This window comes from Pogona vitticeps, chromosome 3 (genome assembly GCF_051106095.1).
Source record: "Pogona vitticeps strain Pit_001003342236 chromosome 3, PviZW2.1, whole genome shotgun sequence".
NCBI lineage: Eukaryota > Metazoa > Chordata > Lepidosauria > Squamata > Agamidae > Pogona > Pogona vitticeps.
The window spans coordinates 48,656,749-48,670,030 of NC_135785.1; the positions used below are offsets into that span (position 1 = coordinate 48,656,749).

The 13,282-nt window shown below is 39.5% G+C and overlaps 1 protein-coding gene across 50 annotated transcripts in view; it reads left to right on the forward strand.

Moving 5' to 3' along the window:
- KIF1A (kinesin family member 1A) overlaps positions 1–13,282 on the forward strand; it is a 142,887-nt gene that overhangs the window by 36,750 nt on the left and 92,855 nt on the right. For all 50 annotated transcript variants that reach the window (XM_078389315.1, XM_078389317.1, XM_078389316.1 and 47 more), the window contains exons 4-10: positions 3,582–3,761; positions 6,158–6,223; positions 8,106–8,284; positions 8,459–8,570; positions 10,970–11,047; positions 11,553–11,618; positions 12,904–12,921. In XM_078389315.1, the coding sequence (XP_078245441.1) occupies positions 3,582–3,761; positions 6,158–6,223; positions 8,106–8,284; positions 8,459–8,570; positions 10,970–11,047; positions 11,553–11,618; positions 12,904–12,921 (699 nt within the window). The remainder of the gene's footprint in view (positions 1–3,581; positions 3,762–6,157; positions 6,224–8,105; positions 8,285–8,458; positions 8,571–10,969; positions 11,048–11,552; positions 11,619–12,903; positions 12,922–13,282) is intronic.

Sequence of the window (13,282 nt, forward strand, 5' to 3'; positions counted from 1 at the left end):
GAATATCTGGCTAAAATGAATTCAAGGCAATTATTTCAAAACAGGAAATAATTGTGTGGAATAATCACTGGCACTTCATGGAGAAGTAGCAGGGAAACTGTGACTCAGCTGCTCTGCTACAGTCGTGTGGAAAAGGAAGTACAATACATCCTCTTTGAATTCTATGGTTTTATGTATCAGGACATAATAAAAAATCATCTAATCCTTAGCAGATCTGAAAATTAGGTAAATACAACCTCAGATGACCAACACATGACGTATTACACCACGTCATGGCTTATATTACAAAAATAAAGCCAAAATGGAGAAGACATGTTTGAAAACTAACTAACATAAAAATCACTACTATTGGCCAGCTTTTGACCCCATATAGGTCTTCGTCAGACTAGTGCTCACAGAGCTATGAATGGTGCAGAAAAAAACATAAATGTTCAAAAATCATGGCATGCTAGATTCCTTTGTTAAAAGGAAATTTCAGAGTCGGGCCTGCAGAATCAAGTAAAGAAGTGTAGGTTTCAGATTTCTCCAGTGATGTTGGTTGGAATATGTCTTCCAATCCTGTCAGACAAAAACAAAACAAAAATTTAAAAAATGAAGAAGATAAAAACATTGTGGCAACTTAATGATTAACTGCTTTATTCTAATGTGGGCTTTCATGGACAAGTCCACTTTTGTTGCTAGTCAATGTGTTCTTGAAGGCTTTCACGGCCAGGATCCGATGGTTGTTGTGGGTTTTTGGGCTGTTTGGCTGTGTTCTGGAGGTTTTTCTTCCTAATGTTTCAACAAAACCTGGCTCCCAGCACTGAGAAATACAGCCTGCAAAAAGGTCAGTGAACTCTACCCAGCCATAAGGACCGGTGATCACTGCACACAAAAGACTAGCCTATCAGTATCAGTGACAGATAATCTCCCCCCTTATCACAACAAAACACCCATAACAAAAAATAACCCGATCACAGAAAACACCCAATCTCCTGAAAAAAACTGGCCCCACAGCTACAGTACTCAACAATCCGACACACTACACCAGAACACAGAGTTCTAGCTCCTGCCCTCTGAAGATGCCAGCCAAAGAGATAAAATTGGCACGATAGGTGAGCCAGGAAAAAGGATCAGTCTAGGGCTCACTGTGTTGTGAGTGAAGACAGATCAAACATCTCCTCCATAAATGAAGATCAAGGCTGAAACATTCCCTATTAGCACCATACCTAATTTGAATGCCCAGACACCAATAACCATTTTTTGAGAACTTGTTTTGTATTAATGATGAATGCAGCCATACCTTTCTGAAGCCAGGTGGTGAGGTTGCTACAGATGAAGGAATGGATGGTCCATAGACAACTCTTTTCATCTGCATCTTCACTATATTTTATGCATTTAGTTTAATGTTTACCTATGTCACTATATTTTGATGTATAAGATTGAGAGGAATACAGTGGAACCTCTACTTAAGAACTTAATCCGTTTTGGAATGGTGTTCTTAAGTTGAAATGTTCTTAAGTTGAAGCAAAATTTCCCATAGGAATGGACTGAAAACCAATTAATCCGTTCTGGCTGTTTTTTTGTTATGTAGAGGTGCGTTCGTACATTGAAGCATTAGTTCCCATAGGAACTAATGCAAAGCTGGTTAATACGTACTCTACCACTAGGGGGAGAATTTTTTTTTTAACCTAAGATGACCTAAGGTTAAAAAAAGAGCAGGAAAGGTTTTTTTTCCTGTTCTTATCTTGGATTTCTGTTCTCAAGTAGAAGCAAAATTTAGCAAATGGAGCTGTTCTTAAGTTGAATTTTTCTTAAGTAGAGACGTTCTTAAGTAGAGACCCCACTGTATTTTATTCTTTGGTGAAGAGCTTCCAGGGGCTAATTATTTATTATTCCATTGTACAGCCTATTCTCTGACGCATGCATTCAAACTGTGCAGATTGGTCACTTAGAGTGGATCTGCTTGGATTAGAGGGGAATGAATCTTTGGCTCTGCAGATGTTTTGTACTATAACTCCCAGCATTCCCAGCTTGTTTTGTCAGTAATAAAATACTGTACTTTAGTCCAAAACATCTGGAGTGCCAAATGTTCTGCACTCTGGCTTGGAGGCTATTTTGTGCAATAAAGCGTTTATGTATACCATGTTGCTCCAAGTATATTCACAATTACTGCAAACCCTCCCCCTGTGAATAGTTTTGAAATGAAAGTCCCTGAGATCTAGTAGTAACCTATGCCATACCATATCCTGGGGGTTGCAAGCATGAATTCCTCGAACATCAGATAGAACAGTGGGATTAGCTAAATCTTTAGAACACCGAGACCCTTTCAATTGAACTCTACTCATATCACTTTCCCCCTGTAATCTGGGAACATCCTTGAAGTCCATGAAAAGGTGCTTCAGCATTTGGTCGTTACCCTTAAACATTGCCTCTGACAAGCCTGTTATGATGGAGGAAGCCAAAGTTTCATATCAGCAGTACAAAGGCACAGCATGAAGAGGGACAGTGCTTTGCCTGAGGGGAAGTCACTCCAGAGTAGTGGAAATATAAGCATGGACCCATATTCAGTTCCCATTTCTCTATGGGAGTTCTTCAGAGATAAGAGCCCAGAGGAAATTTATGAAGTTGTGATAGTTCTCAATGGAGGTTAGTGGTTCTAATTTTGTGGAGGCAGTAAATTAATTAATTAATTCCAGTTCTACACCACCATATTAGTATTATCACTAGAGATGGGGGTATTTGTAATAGTATATGAATACCCACACACAGCTGGACTTAATGAGGGGCCGGCCCCTGGGGCCGGACCGTCCACTCATGTGTTCAGTGGTGGCACCAGCCTCGGTCAGCCTTCCAATCGCTCATGGAGCGCCGCTCTCTTTCTGCTCATCTAGCCAACTCCAGGCAGGGGGAGGGAGGACGAGTCTCCTTGTAAAGCTGCCTAGTGGTTAGATGAGCAGAAAGAGAGTGGCACTCCGGGAGCACTTGGAAAGCTGACTGAGGCTGCTACCACCACTAGATTCATGAGTGAATTCTCCGGCCCCAGGGGCTGGACCCTCGTGAAGTCCAGCTGTGCACGGGTATTCGTATACAAATACTTCCATCTCTAATTATCACTCTCTGCACAGTTCACAATATACAATAAAATCACACAATAATAATGTTTTGCTCAATGGAGTGGTATACAAGTGGAATGAATAAATAAATAATAAAACATGCACTAAACACAATAAAAATACAATAAAATTTAGTAAACCCTGTTGCTAGCTAAAATAATGAGCCTGCCTTTAAATAGAAATAGCACATTTAAAACCTATTTTAGCATCTCAAATCAAAATTAATCAGCTCCAGTTTTAGTTCAAACTTTATGGAAGCTGTTGGAGATCTAAGATTCTGTCTACAAAGTAGGTTCATCATCTTGATCATTCACACACACCCTCCACAGTATTGGGAGTCATCAGCAAATTCTTTCATAGTTTTTAGAATAGTTGTTGTTAAAGCACATGACTACGAAAAAAGAAGGTGGTTCTTGTTACCCCTCTTTTATTCTGACTTTTTCCCACTTTTTCTCTTCCTGACTCATGCCTTCTTTATCATCACAGCCTGAAGACATCAATTATGCCTCTCAAAAGCAGGTGTACCGGGACATCGGAGAGGAGATGCTGCAGCATGCCTTTGAAGGTTATAACGTTTGCATTTTTGCCTATGGCCAAACTGGGGCTGGCAAGTCATATACCATGATGGGCAGACAAGAGAAGGACCAGCAAGGCATCATCCCCCAGGTAATCATGTCAAAGGTTTTCAACTGGAAGGAAACAAACTGGTCCAATTAATGCACGTCTGAGGTGGGGTTGAGGGTGATACTGTATTTGCAAATGTGTAAAGTCAATGAGTGACTACAAAGAACATGAAAGTCCATGACATCTTAACAGAAAGGAGTGATATAGCACTTCTTATGAAAGCCTGAAAATCTTAGCTTGGAGAACTGTAGATAGAAAGGCAGGAACCATTTATCCAAAGTGATCAAAATACCTCCATACAGCAAGGGTGGAATGTAGAGTGTTCTCGTGAACAGTTGGAAATGTTCACTATTCCTATTCTATTAACTGCCTCCTTATCAATTCATGAGGACTGAATCCAGGTCCGGGTCCTCAAGCATGCCTGTCTGAAAATAAGAACAGAATGTATAGTGCCCTCGGCTGCTAGTATGCACTCTTTTCCCATCATGCACAGCTGTATGCAGGTCCAGGCACTACACATTAGTATATTCTGTGACACTAAAGGATCCTGTGGAACTACTCTTTTGCATTCCTTTTCTCTCTGGCTCTCTTATGGTCCTTCCGTATGATCCTAGAGTGCTGAATCACAGCACCAGTCAGTCATGGATGAGATATTCAGAACAACATCACCCATACCTGTCACTGCTAATCCAGATGGACTAGCAGTCAGTATAAGGAGACAGAACAAAAGCTGCACCAAAACAGCAGTGGGAGCTCTAAATTCCTGCAACAACAACATTTCTTTTTAACAAGTATTAGCAGCTCCTCTTGTCAGTTGTTGCCACCCTTTTTAGAATGATGTAAAACTGAGCAACAAGTATGCACATCTTCTGGTCAGTGTCCTACCTGTTAGGGTGAGATATATTGTACAGTATTTCTATTAAAAATATGAATTATTCCATAATGATGTCCCTATATGCATCTAAAATTAGCTTATGCAAATTGTCTACAGTTCTGTGCTATTTTTGATCACTCTTTTTTGTTTAGGGGTGGGGGTGCATAAGCAACCAACTGTGAGATACTGCTGGGACTCACAGTCCAATGCTAACCTTTGCTTACTGTCATTGCTACTTGCAGAAGAAGCTACTTACTTGAAACTGTGACAGTCAGTCGTCCCTCATAAACTGAGCAAAAGAGTGTGGTTCATGTTTGTTGGCTGGCATGAAAAGTCAGATAGCTGCAGTTGAGAAGGGTGGGAGAGCATGATCAGGACCAACAGAGGTCAGGACAAGCAAAGAGGCAAGAAGATACAGGGGTTAATCTGAGGCAGGAGAAGGAGGAAGAAAGAATGGCTGCTGGGATCACAGAGTATGCCACACCTTCTGACATGACCAAGTGTTCTTAACCCTGCTGATTAGGCCAGGTTGGAAGAGAGCCACAGAAAGGCAGCCACAGTCCTGTTATCTCCTGGAGCTCAGGATGTGTCCTGGGCCTACTAGAGGGTCCATGGAAAAATATCTCCCCTCCACCCTGGACAGCTCTGACCCTGGCACTACGATGGTTATGACAAGCAGCTGCTTGTGGAGGATAATGGGCCAGGCGGGGTCTTATAGGCAGTTATCTCTGTGTCTCCCATCTCTGATGAAAAACATATGGAAGAAGTATGTGAAAAGGGAAAGAGAAACCTTGGTGAAGCAGGCTTTTATCTCAGTAGTTGAGAGTGATGTCAGCACTTGCTCTTGAATCCACAAAGGTCCAGCAACTTAATCAGGCCTCTGTTTGCTACCAAGTAACAGCTAATTGTCTCAAAGCCAGCGATCTAACTAAGAAACAGGTTGGTTTGCCTAACAGAATAGTAATCTAGTCATAGAGTTCATGAATAAGAATGGTGTGAGGGATATTCCTTCTGCAGGATGTCCCAACACTGATTGCTTGAGATAATGGGTATGAAGCTATTCAAGAAAAAAGGTAACAAGTTTTAAGGAACCATGATTAGTGCACCACTGTCTGAGGCAGCTGTTCCTAGCCAGTTCTTGGTGCAATGGCAGAGAATTAGTAGAGAGCAAAAGAGGGTGTAGGCTTTGGAAGCTGAAGTTGCCTTAGTCAACAGGGGGAGACATTTGTTTGCTTTCTGGTGAAGATGCCCCATAAAACTCCTGCCAAACTGCAGTGGCTCTAAATATAAGAAAGGGGGAATTCTGAGAGAGAACAAATGAGAGAGAACTAAGGCCCATTCATTTACTTTTAAAAACCCTCCTTGGACCTGCTAGAATTTTCTTTCATTCAGTGAAGGTATGGAAACACACTGAGAACTGTGCTAGTTTCTCTACAGCTGATGTCAAAGTGCCAACATTTAGAAATCTGTGTGTCTGCCAGATGGCTGGGATCAGTTTCAAAGTACTTGACATTATTGTCATACATAGATGTAATTCTTTCTCTTTCCTTTTCATGTTACACAGCTATGTGAAGATCTCTTCTCCCGGATTAATGACACAACGAATGACAACATGTCTTACTCAGTGGAGGTATAAACTGATGCTTGGCTGTTCTGTATGAAGTTGTTTAGGGGCAAGAGGGAATTGTGATGAAGTCATTGAACATGCATGGAAGGAGTGCATAACTGTGGGGGGAAAAGGCTTTGGACAATGTACAGCCCCTCAATTGCTTCACATTAGTATGCTACTAACTCTTGGGATGGACTGGCCTCAGATTTGCTTCACAGCATTGCTACATTTCCTTGAAATTTAAACAAGAATTTAATGAGGAGCAGCTGTCCTACTCAGAAAAGGGTTAATTCCAGAATGAAATCAGACAATCATTTCCAATCTTATCAAAATTCATTTTAGTATCAAGGTATAAGTTGCTTCATTTTGCAATGATTTCAGGTAATATCATTTTGGCTGTTTCTAACAAGCTTTATTTATATACAGTCCTTCTATGTTCCATAAGCACAAAAACACTTCAGAGTTGTTGAGAACAACCAAAGGTCTTACAGCTATGGAATAACTTTAGGCACAAACACTTAAAATATATGAAGACTAAACTAAAGTTGTAGGCAAATACCTAAGACAGAATTCCATCCAAAACGCAGGAGCATAGAAAGTATGATAAAATACTGAAAATAATGTTTCGCTTACATTCTAAAAATGCAAGAGCTAATGGCCTAAACCAGCACAATCAAAAAGCTGAGAATACATCTCTAAAACACATCATTTGAAAGTAAAAAGCATTATAATTTTGATTAATCTTTAGTCTTTAAGCATATTAAAATGATAACACAAAATTGTGTTGTGTTGTGTTGCGTTGTGTTGCATAGTGATGTATGTCTCTTGTCTCTTTATATTTATTTCCCTTAGAGGTTTACATTCCCTTCACAGTATAAACAAATTATTTTTCCAAACCTGTAAACCACAGATTTGGAAGGTTTAATTCTATATCTTAGATATAGAATGAAAAAACAATTGTAATAGAATTTTCTATTGATTTTACTGATTTTACTACTTCAGATAATACAGTTCCTGTAAATCAGAATCTGGTAAGCTGCCACCATGATGATAAGTGTTATTATTTTCACTAACAGTTGCTGAGCCTGCGGATTTCAATGGTATAACTGTAAATCACATGATCTAGTAAAATAAGGTAGAGCAAATCACAGGTTCTGCAAATGCCGCCTACTGGTCATGACAATACATTGCTACACTCTGCATATCAATTATTTCAGTGCACTTTCAATTCTCTCCTTTGTGTACTTCCATGGCTCAACTATCAGCGTGAATGAAATTCTTTTGTGAAGCAATGTTATTGTACAGTGACCTTGCTCAGCTGGATTGTTTTGCAGTGATTTTTAGTAAGCTGCTGTTCAAACTTCACAGGGTACATTTTCAGGGCTTCTTTTTTTTTCTGCAACACCCTTAATTATTTCAACACACTATGCATTCAAAATTTCACATCTTGATAGAGAGGACCATCTTATGCATATTTACTTGACAGTTAACCTTAATATGTGTTCACATTAGTGTGTGTTCAGTTATTCTTCATTTAACATGCGTAGGATTATAGCTAGAAATATGTAGTTGTATAGTAAAATGCCTTTGGTTTGTTTGCAGACTTTCCCAGTGGGGTCTTTCCAAATGTTTTTTTTTTTACCATAAATTACAGTTCAATTATATTATGATGTAGGCGTTCTATTAAGACCAAGTGGGGAATTTTTTCTTGTTTGCTTTGTTCTGAAGAGGTGGTTTGGAATGAGTGTATTTCAGTCAGTGCCTGCAGAATGCTACGGCTCTCTCTTATGATGCTGCCCAAATGCCTTTTGCAGCCCCAGTGCATTTTATATGTGCAATTTTTATAATGCAAAGTCATTTTTAAAACATGTAATTCTCATAGTCAACACTTCGGGTTCTACAGGTGAGCTACATGGAAATATATTGTGAACGTGTTCGTGACCTCCTCAACCCCAAGAATAAAGGGAATTTAAGAGTGAGAGAGCACCCACTCCTTGGGCCATATGTGGAAGATCTCTCGAAACTAGCGGTCACATCCTATAATGACATCCAAGATCTAATGGACTCTGGAAACAAAGCCAGGTAAACACAAAATACAAGGGGCTGATAATACATGTGGATTGTTGAACGAAATCATTCAGAACTCTTCTCACTAGGCAAATTGTTTCAAATTGTGATAAGGAAATGATCACTGTTGTGTTTTTTTTTAAAATGAGAAGTAGGAATTTATATTTTGTCACTTTTTTTGTTCAACAGGACAGTGGCTGCCACTAATATGAATGAAACTAGTAGCCGCTCACATGCTGTCTTCAATATTATCTTCACCCAGAAACGACATGATGCTGAGACTGACATCACCACAGAGAAGGTGGGTGGAGAAGACTAGTATCAGCTGGTATTCTTGCCAGCAGCTTCAGGGATAGAGTGCAGCCTGGTACTGCCTCATTTGCTATGACTGCCCAGCCATAGCTAAGCCTCTGACTTCATCTGGCTGGTTAGCTGAATAGTCTGATTCATAAGATTCAGGGACAAAAAGCATCATTTTACAGAAAATGAGAAGAAGGTAGTATTAAGGTATTGCTTTGAATATAAATCTGCCATTCTTTAATCTCCTTACAGATGCATAGATGGTCTACTATTTGCACATTGTATTTTTCTGGCTTTGACATGCAGTAAAGAGAGTTGGATGCAAAAAAGAGTAATATGTGCAAGACATATAGGAAGGAAGAACTTTACGCAGCTTACAAAAGTTACTAATTTCATCAGAATTATTAACTATTACAGATATTCCTAGGATTGTCTATTGAACATATAAGTAGAGGCTTGGCAGGTTGTACTGAAGGTCAGTCTAGCCCAGGATTGTTTCCTACAATGATCAACCAGCAGAAATTGGAAATATTACTTTTTGGACTCCAACTTCCAGATTCCTCAGGCAAGCATGACTAATGGTGAAGCTAGCAGGGGGATTCTGGGAACTGTAGTTTAAAAAAAGTTTTCTGAGCTTTGCCAACCAGGCAGGGCTTGGAGGCATAGTCTTCTCTTTCTGCTGCACTCCTAGCACATTGCACTTAAGCATGAAGGACCTTTCAGAAGTTAAAAAAGTTATGTTTTGGGGCTCCAGTTCCCAAGATTGCCCACCCTACATTTCCAATAGCCACAGGCCATGCTGACTGGGAGGTTCAGGGAATTGTAGTGTGGTCCAGAAAAGAAAGTTACAATTTTTTTTGAGCCATCATGACTAATAGCCATCAATCTATCCCCTGTGACTGGTCTGAGATATTTTGGAGGTATTATTTTCTGAACTATACCCAGCATTGGAACCAACCTTACAAGTATCTGCTACAGTTTCTTTTTTTATTTAACTTGCCTTACGTTTCTTTTTTGAGGAAGGAGACTGATACATTTTACAATACTGTAGCTGGATAGAAGACTGGCTTTTCTCAACCACACACGTAAAATGAATAATATTTTGTACCTCACCCCCACTTCTTAGTTTATCCTGTTTCATGAGCACTGCTCTTATGACGAGAGTGCAGTGCAGTACAGTGGTGCTTCGCATAGCAAGGTTAATCCGTTCCGGATTAACTCTCGCTATGTGAAAACATCACTAAACGGAACATAAAAACCCATTGGAATGCATTAAACATCGTTTAATGCATTCCAGTGGGCCCTAAACTTAGTGTTCAACGAAGTTTCCTCCATAGCGGCAGCCATTTTCGCGCCCTTGGCAAGCGAGGGGAGGGCGCGAAAATGCTGCGCGCGGCCATTTCGGGTGTCCGGCGGCCATTTTAGAACCGCCGAACAGCTGATCCGCAGGCATCGCAAAGCGAAGATCAGTAAGCGAAACGCTTACCGATCGTCGCTATGCGAGTTTTGCCCATTGGAACGATTGGTATGCCTCCGCATTAGCGATCCCGAAAAGGGGATCGCTATGCGAATTTGTTGTTGTACGGTGCGCTCGTTAAGCGAGGCACCACTGTATATGGTATCATTGCTATTTATGAGGAAGTCCTAAAGCAAGTCCATAAGAATGGTGAAGTAATAGACCATGCAGTAAAAAAATAATTACAGATTGTTATAGCTTGCCATTCAAGATAAGATAAATAGTAAAATGAGCATAGCAGGAACTTGTGACTGAAGATAGGTTTGAATGCAACACAGCATCATTGTTTATAGCTGTTACATCCAAAACCAAAGTAACTGTGATGGCATCTATCCTCTGATAGGAAGAATAATGACAGGAATTGGTATTTACCAATTTATCATGATATAAATTATTTATTTATTATTCATCAACATAGGATTTAAAATTCCACTTTTCTTCACTGGAACTTCAGGCTGTATACACGCGTTCCTTTTTGTTGTTGTTGTTTAGTCGTTAAGTCGTGTCCGACTCTTTGTGACTCCATGGACCAGAGCACACCAGACCCTCCTGTCTTCCACTGCCTCCTGGAGCTGGGTCAAAAATGTGTTTGTAGGTTTTTACTATTCAGGCACTGATGAAACCAGATCTGTTTAATTTTAATAAGATGAATGTGTCCTGTGTCTTCAGACCATACCTTGGGATAATCCCAGAGGTGTTTGCTTCACTGAGTGAAGCAGATGCTCAGACTGTCAGTTCACATCTTAATTTTCCCATTGGGGAGACTATGTTTGAGAGATCATGTATCTCATAATATCTGCACAGTGGAGATCTTTTCTGCCACAGACAGATGGAGTGGCAGCTGTCATAGTTAATATGTTTATAAATTTGTATTCTGATTTCAGGTCAGCAAAATCAGCTTGGTAGATCTTGCAGGAAGTGAAAGGGCTGACTCTACAGGAGCAAAAGGCACACGGCTTAAGGTAAGAAAGTAAACCAAATTTAAGTTGGACATAATCCTTGTTGCTTTTGGGGTTGGACTTTCAGGGCCCTGATGGTAAAGCAGAAGCCTATCTATTGCAAAATCCTCTGTGCCAGCCCGCAGATACATAAAGATCTTGCGATAATAATTATCTGCAAGTACTTTTGCTATCCATCTACCAGTTCCTCTACTAGCCATCATGATAATAGTCCATGCTTACTAATAGTATATTAATTTTTATTCTATTCATTCTGCTGCTAATTCCTGGCTGTTTAATGTCAGCCTGTATAGTCATCCCTCATGCATAGTGTCAGAACTGTCTATCAGAATAGAGCATGTATGTCATCAGTGTTAACATAAAAGTAACTGATCAAGTAGCAGATGTACAGCCCATAAAATTATTTCTTTGTGCAAAAAATGGGAATGTGTACTGCTTGTTATATCATTTTGGGGGGCAAATATCTTGAGAATTGGAATTTCAAACTAGAATTGTCTCATTCTCACAGGAGGGAGCAAACATCAATAAGTCACTAACTACGCTAGGAAAGGTGATTTCTGCTCTGGCTGAAATGGTAAGTCTTTCATTGATATGAATCGGTGAGAACATTTGCCTAGAGCTGATCTGTGGAGAGTTTTCTTCTGCCAATACACCCTCTGAAGTGTTTCACTACAATGACTCCTCAGCCATTTAGCCTCTGGAAAAGATGTCATATAAGCATTTGCTTTCCAACCTTCCGAAGACAGGGAGCAGCTGTGAATCATATGCACAGTGTAGTTGATGTCCTTGTATGTCAGTGAGTGAAACAAAAATAGTCCGTTCACCTTGTTTTGACTCTCTGCAGCCTCTTGTCTTGGTCAGGTAGCGATGGTACAGAATCTCATGGCAGGGAATATATTCAGGAAAATAAATTTGAATTACAATTTAAATAGAAATTTCCACGTATGGTTGGGAAATCATAAGATTAGGTCTACTAAATAGAACTATTTTGTAAAGGCAAACCCAATATAGTTATTGTTACTGTATACTGTCAAGTCACTTCCATTTTATGGCAATCATATGAATTAATGACTTCTGAAAGTGTTCATGTCTTGCAAAGTAAAGATGGACTTCCTTTACTGATTCATCTATTTCATGTTAGGTCCTGCTCTTTTCCTACTGCCTTTTACTTTTCTAAACACATTACATGTCCAAAGTACAATAGCCTCCATTTAGTCATTTTAGCTTCTGATGAGAATTCAGGCCTGATTTAATCTTGGACCCACCTTTTTTGTCTTTCTGTTAGTCCATAAGGCTCTCTTTCAACACCAAATTCCATTTTTTCAGGCTGACAGAAACACACACACACACAAACAAACAACAAAACCCCATAGAGCATATTTTTGTTTTGCTTTTTTTCAAAAATAAAAATAGCAAATAACTATATTTTATTTTTGTACTTTAGCACAATTTTAAAAAAATCATGCCAGCTTTTTATATTCCTGTGTGTATAGATAGCCTGAGCTCTTGATGGTCTGAGGATGTGGTCTACAGTAGAGGTAGGGAGGTGCCCATTAGTTCCATAAATCTGCACACTTCCTAGATATTCAGACATATTGCTCAGCTTCTTCCAGTTACTTCTAGAATCCTCCTGGTGTTACAATTATGAAGGGGCTTCACATTATTAAAGTGCACTGAGGTTCCTCTGCTGGCTCACCCCTGCCATCACGTCTGTCTAGATGGCTCTAACTTCTGTGAGGGTGTCCTGTTTTCTTTTCTCAGTCATCAGATCTGGTTGTTCTTTTCTGTAAATCTATTTTGATCATACGTGATTTTGAAGTTTAACCAGTCTTTCTCAATCTTGTTTTTATTTCCTCCAGGATTCAGGACCGAACAAGGTAAATACTTCAGCTTGAGAACTACCAGTAGGACTGGGCAGAGCTATTAGTAATATTTGCTCCTTATGAGATTCTCCTGTAGTAGGTTTTATGAAAAATCCTGAAACTGGGCTACTCTAATTGCTGAGTTAACCTACAGTATGGTTACTTGATAGTAATTCTCCACTGTTGACCACAGTTGCTCAATTCTGAACAATATTAATGGTTTGAAACAATTTGTAGAAGAAGAAAATATAATTATGTATTGGAGTTGTAAGGAATTTAAGTCTTTCCTCCATTGTAAAATCTTTTTCTGGCTTAATAAATGAATAGTCCTTATCAATAACCATTATCTAGAATTATTTACAACATTACAAAATGT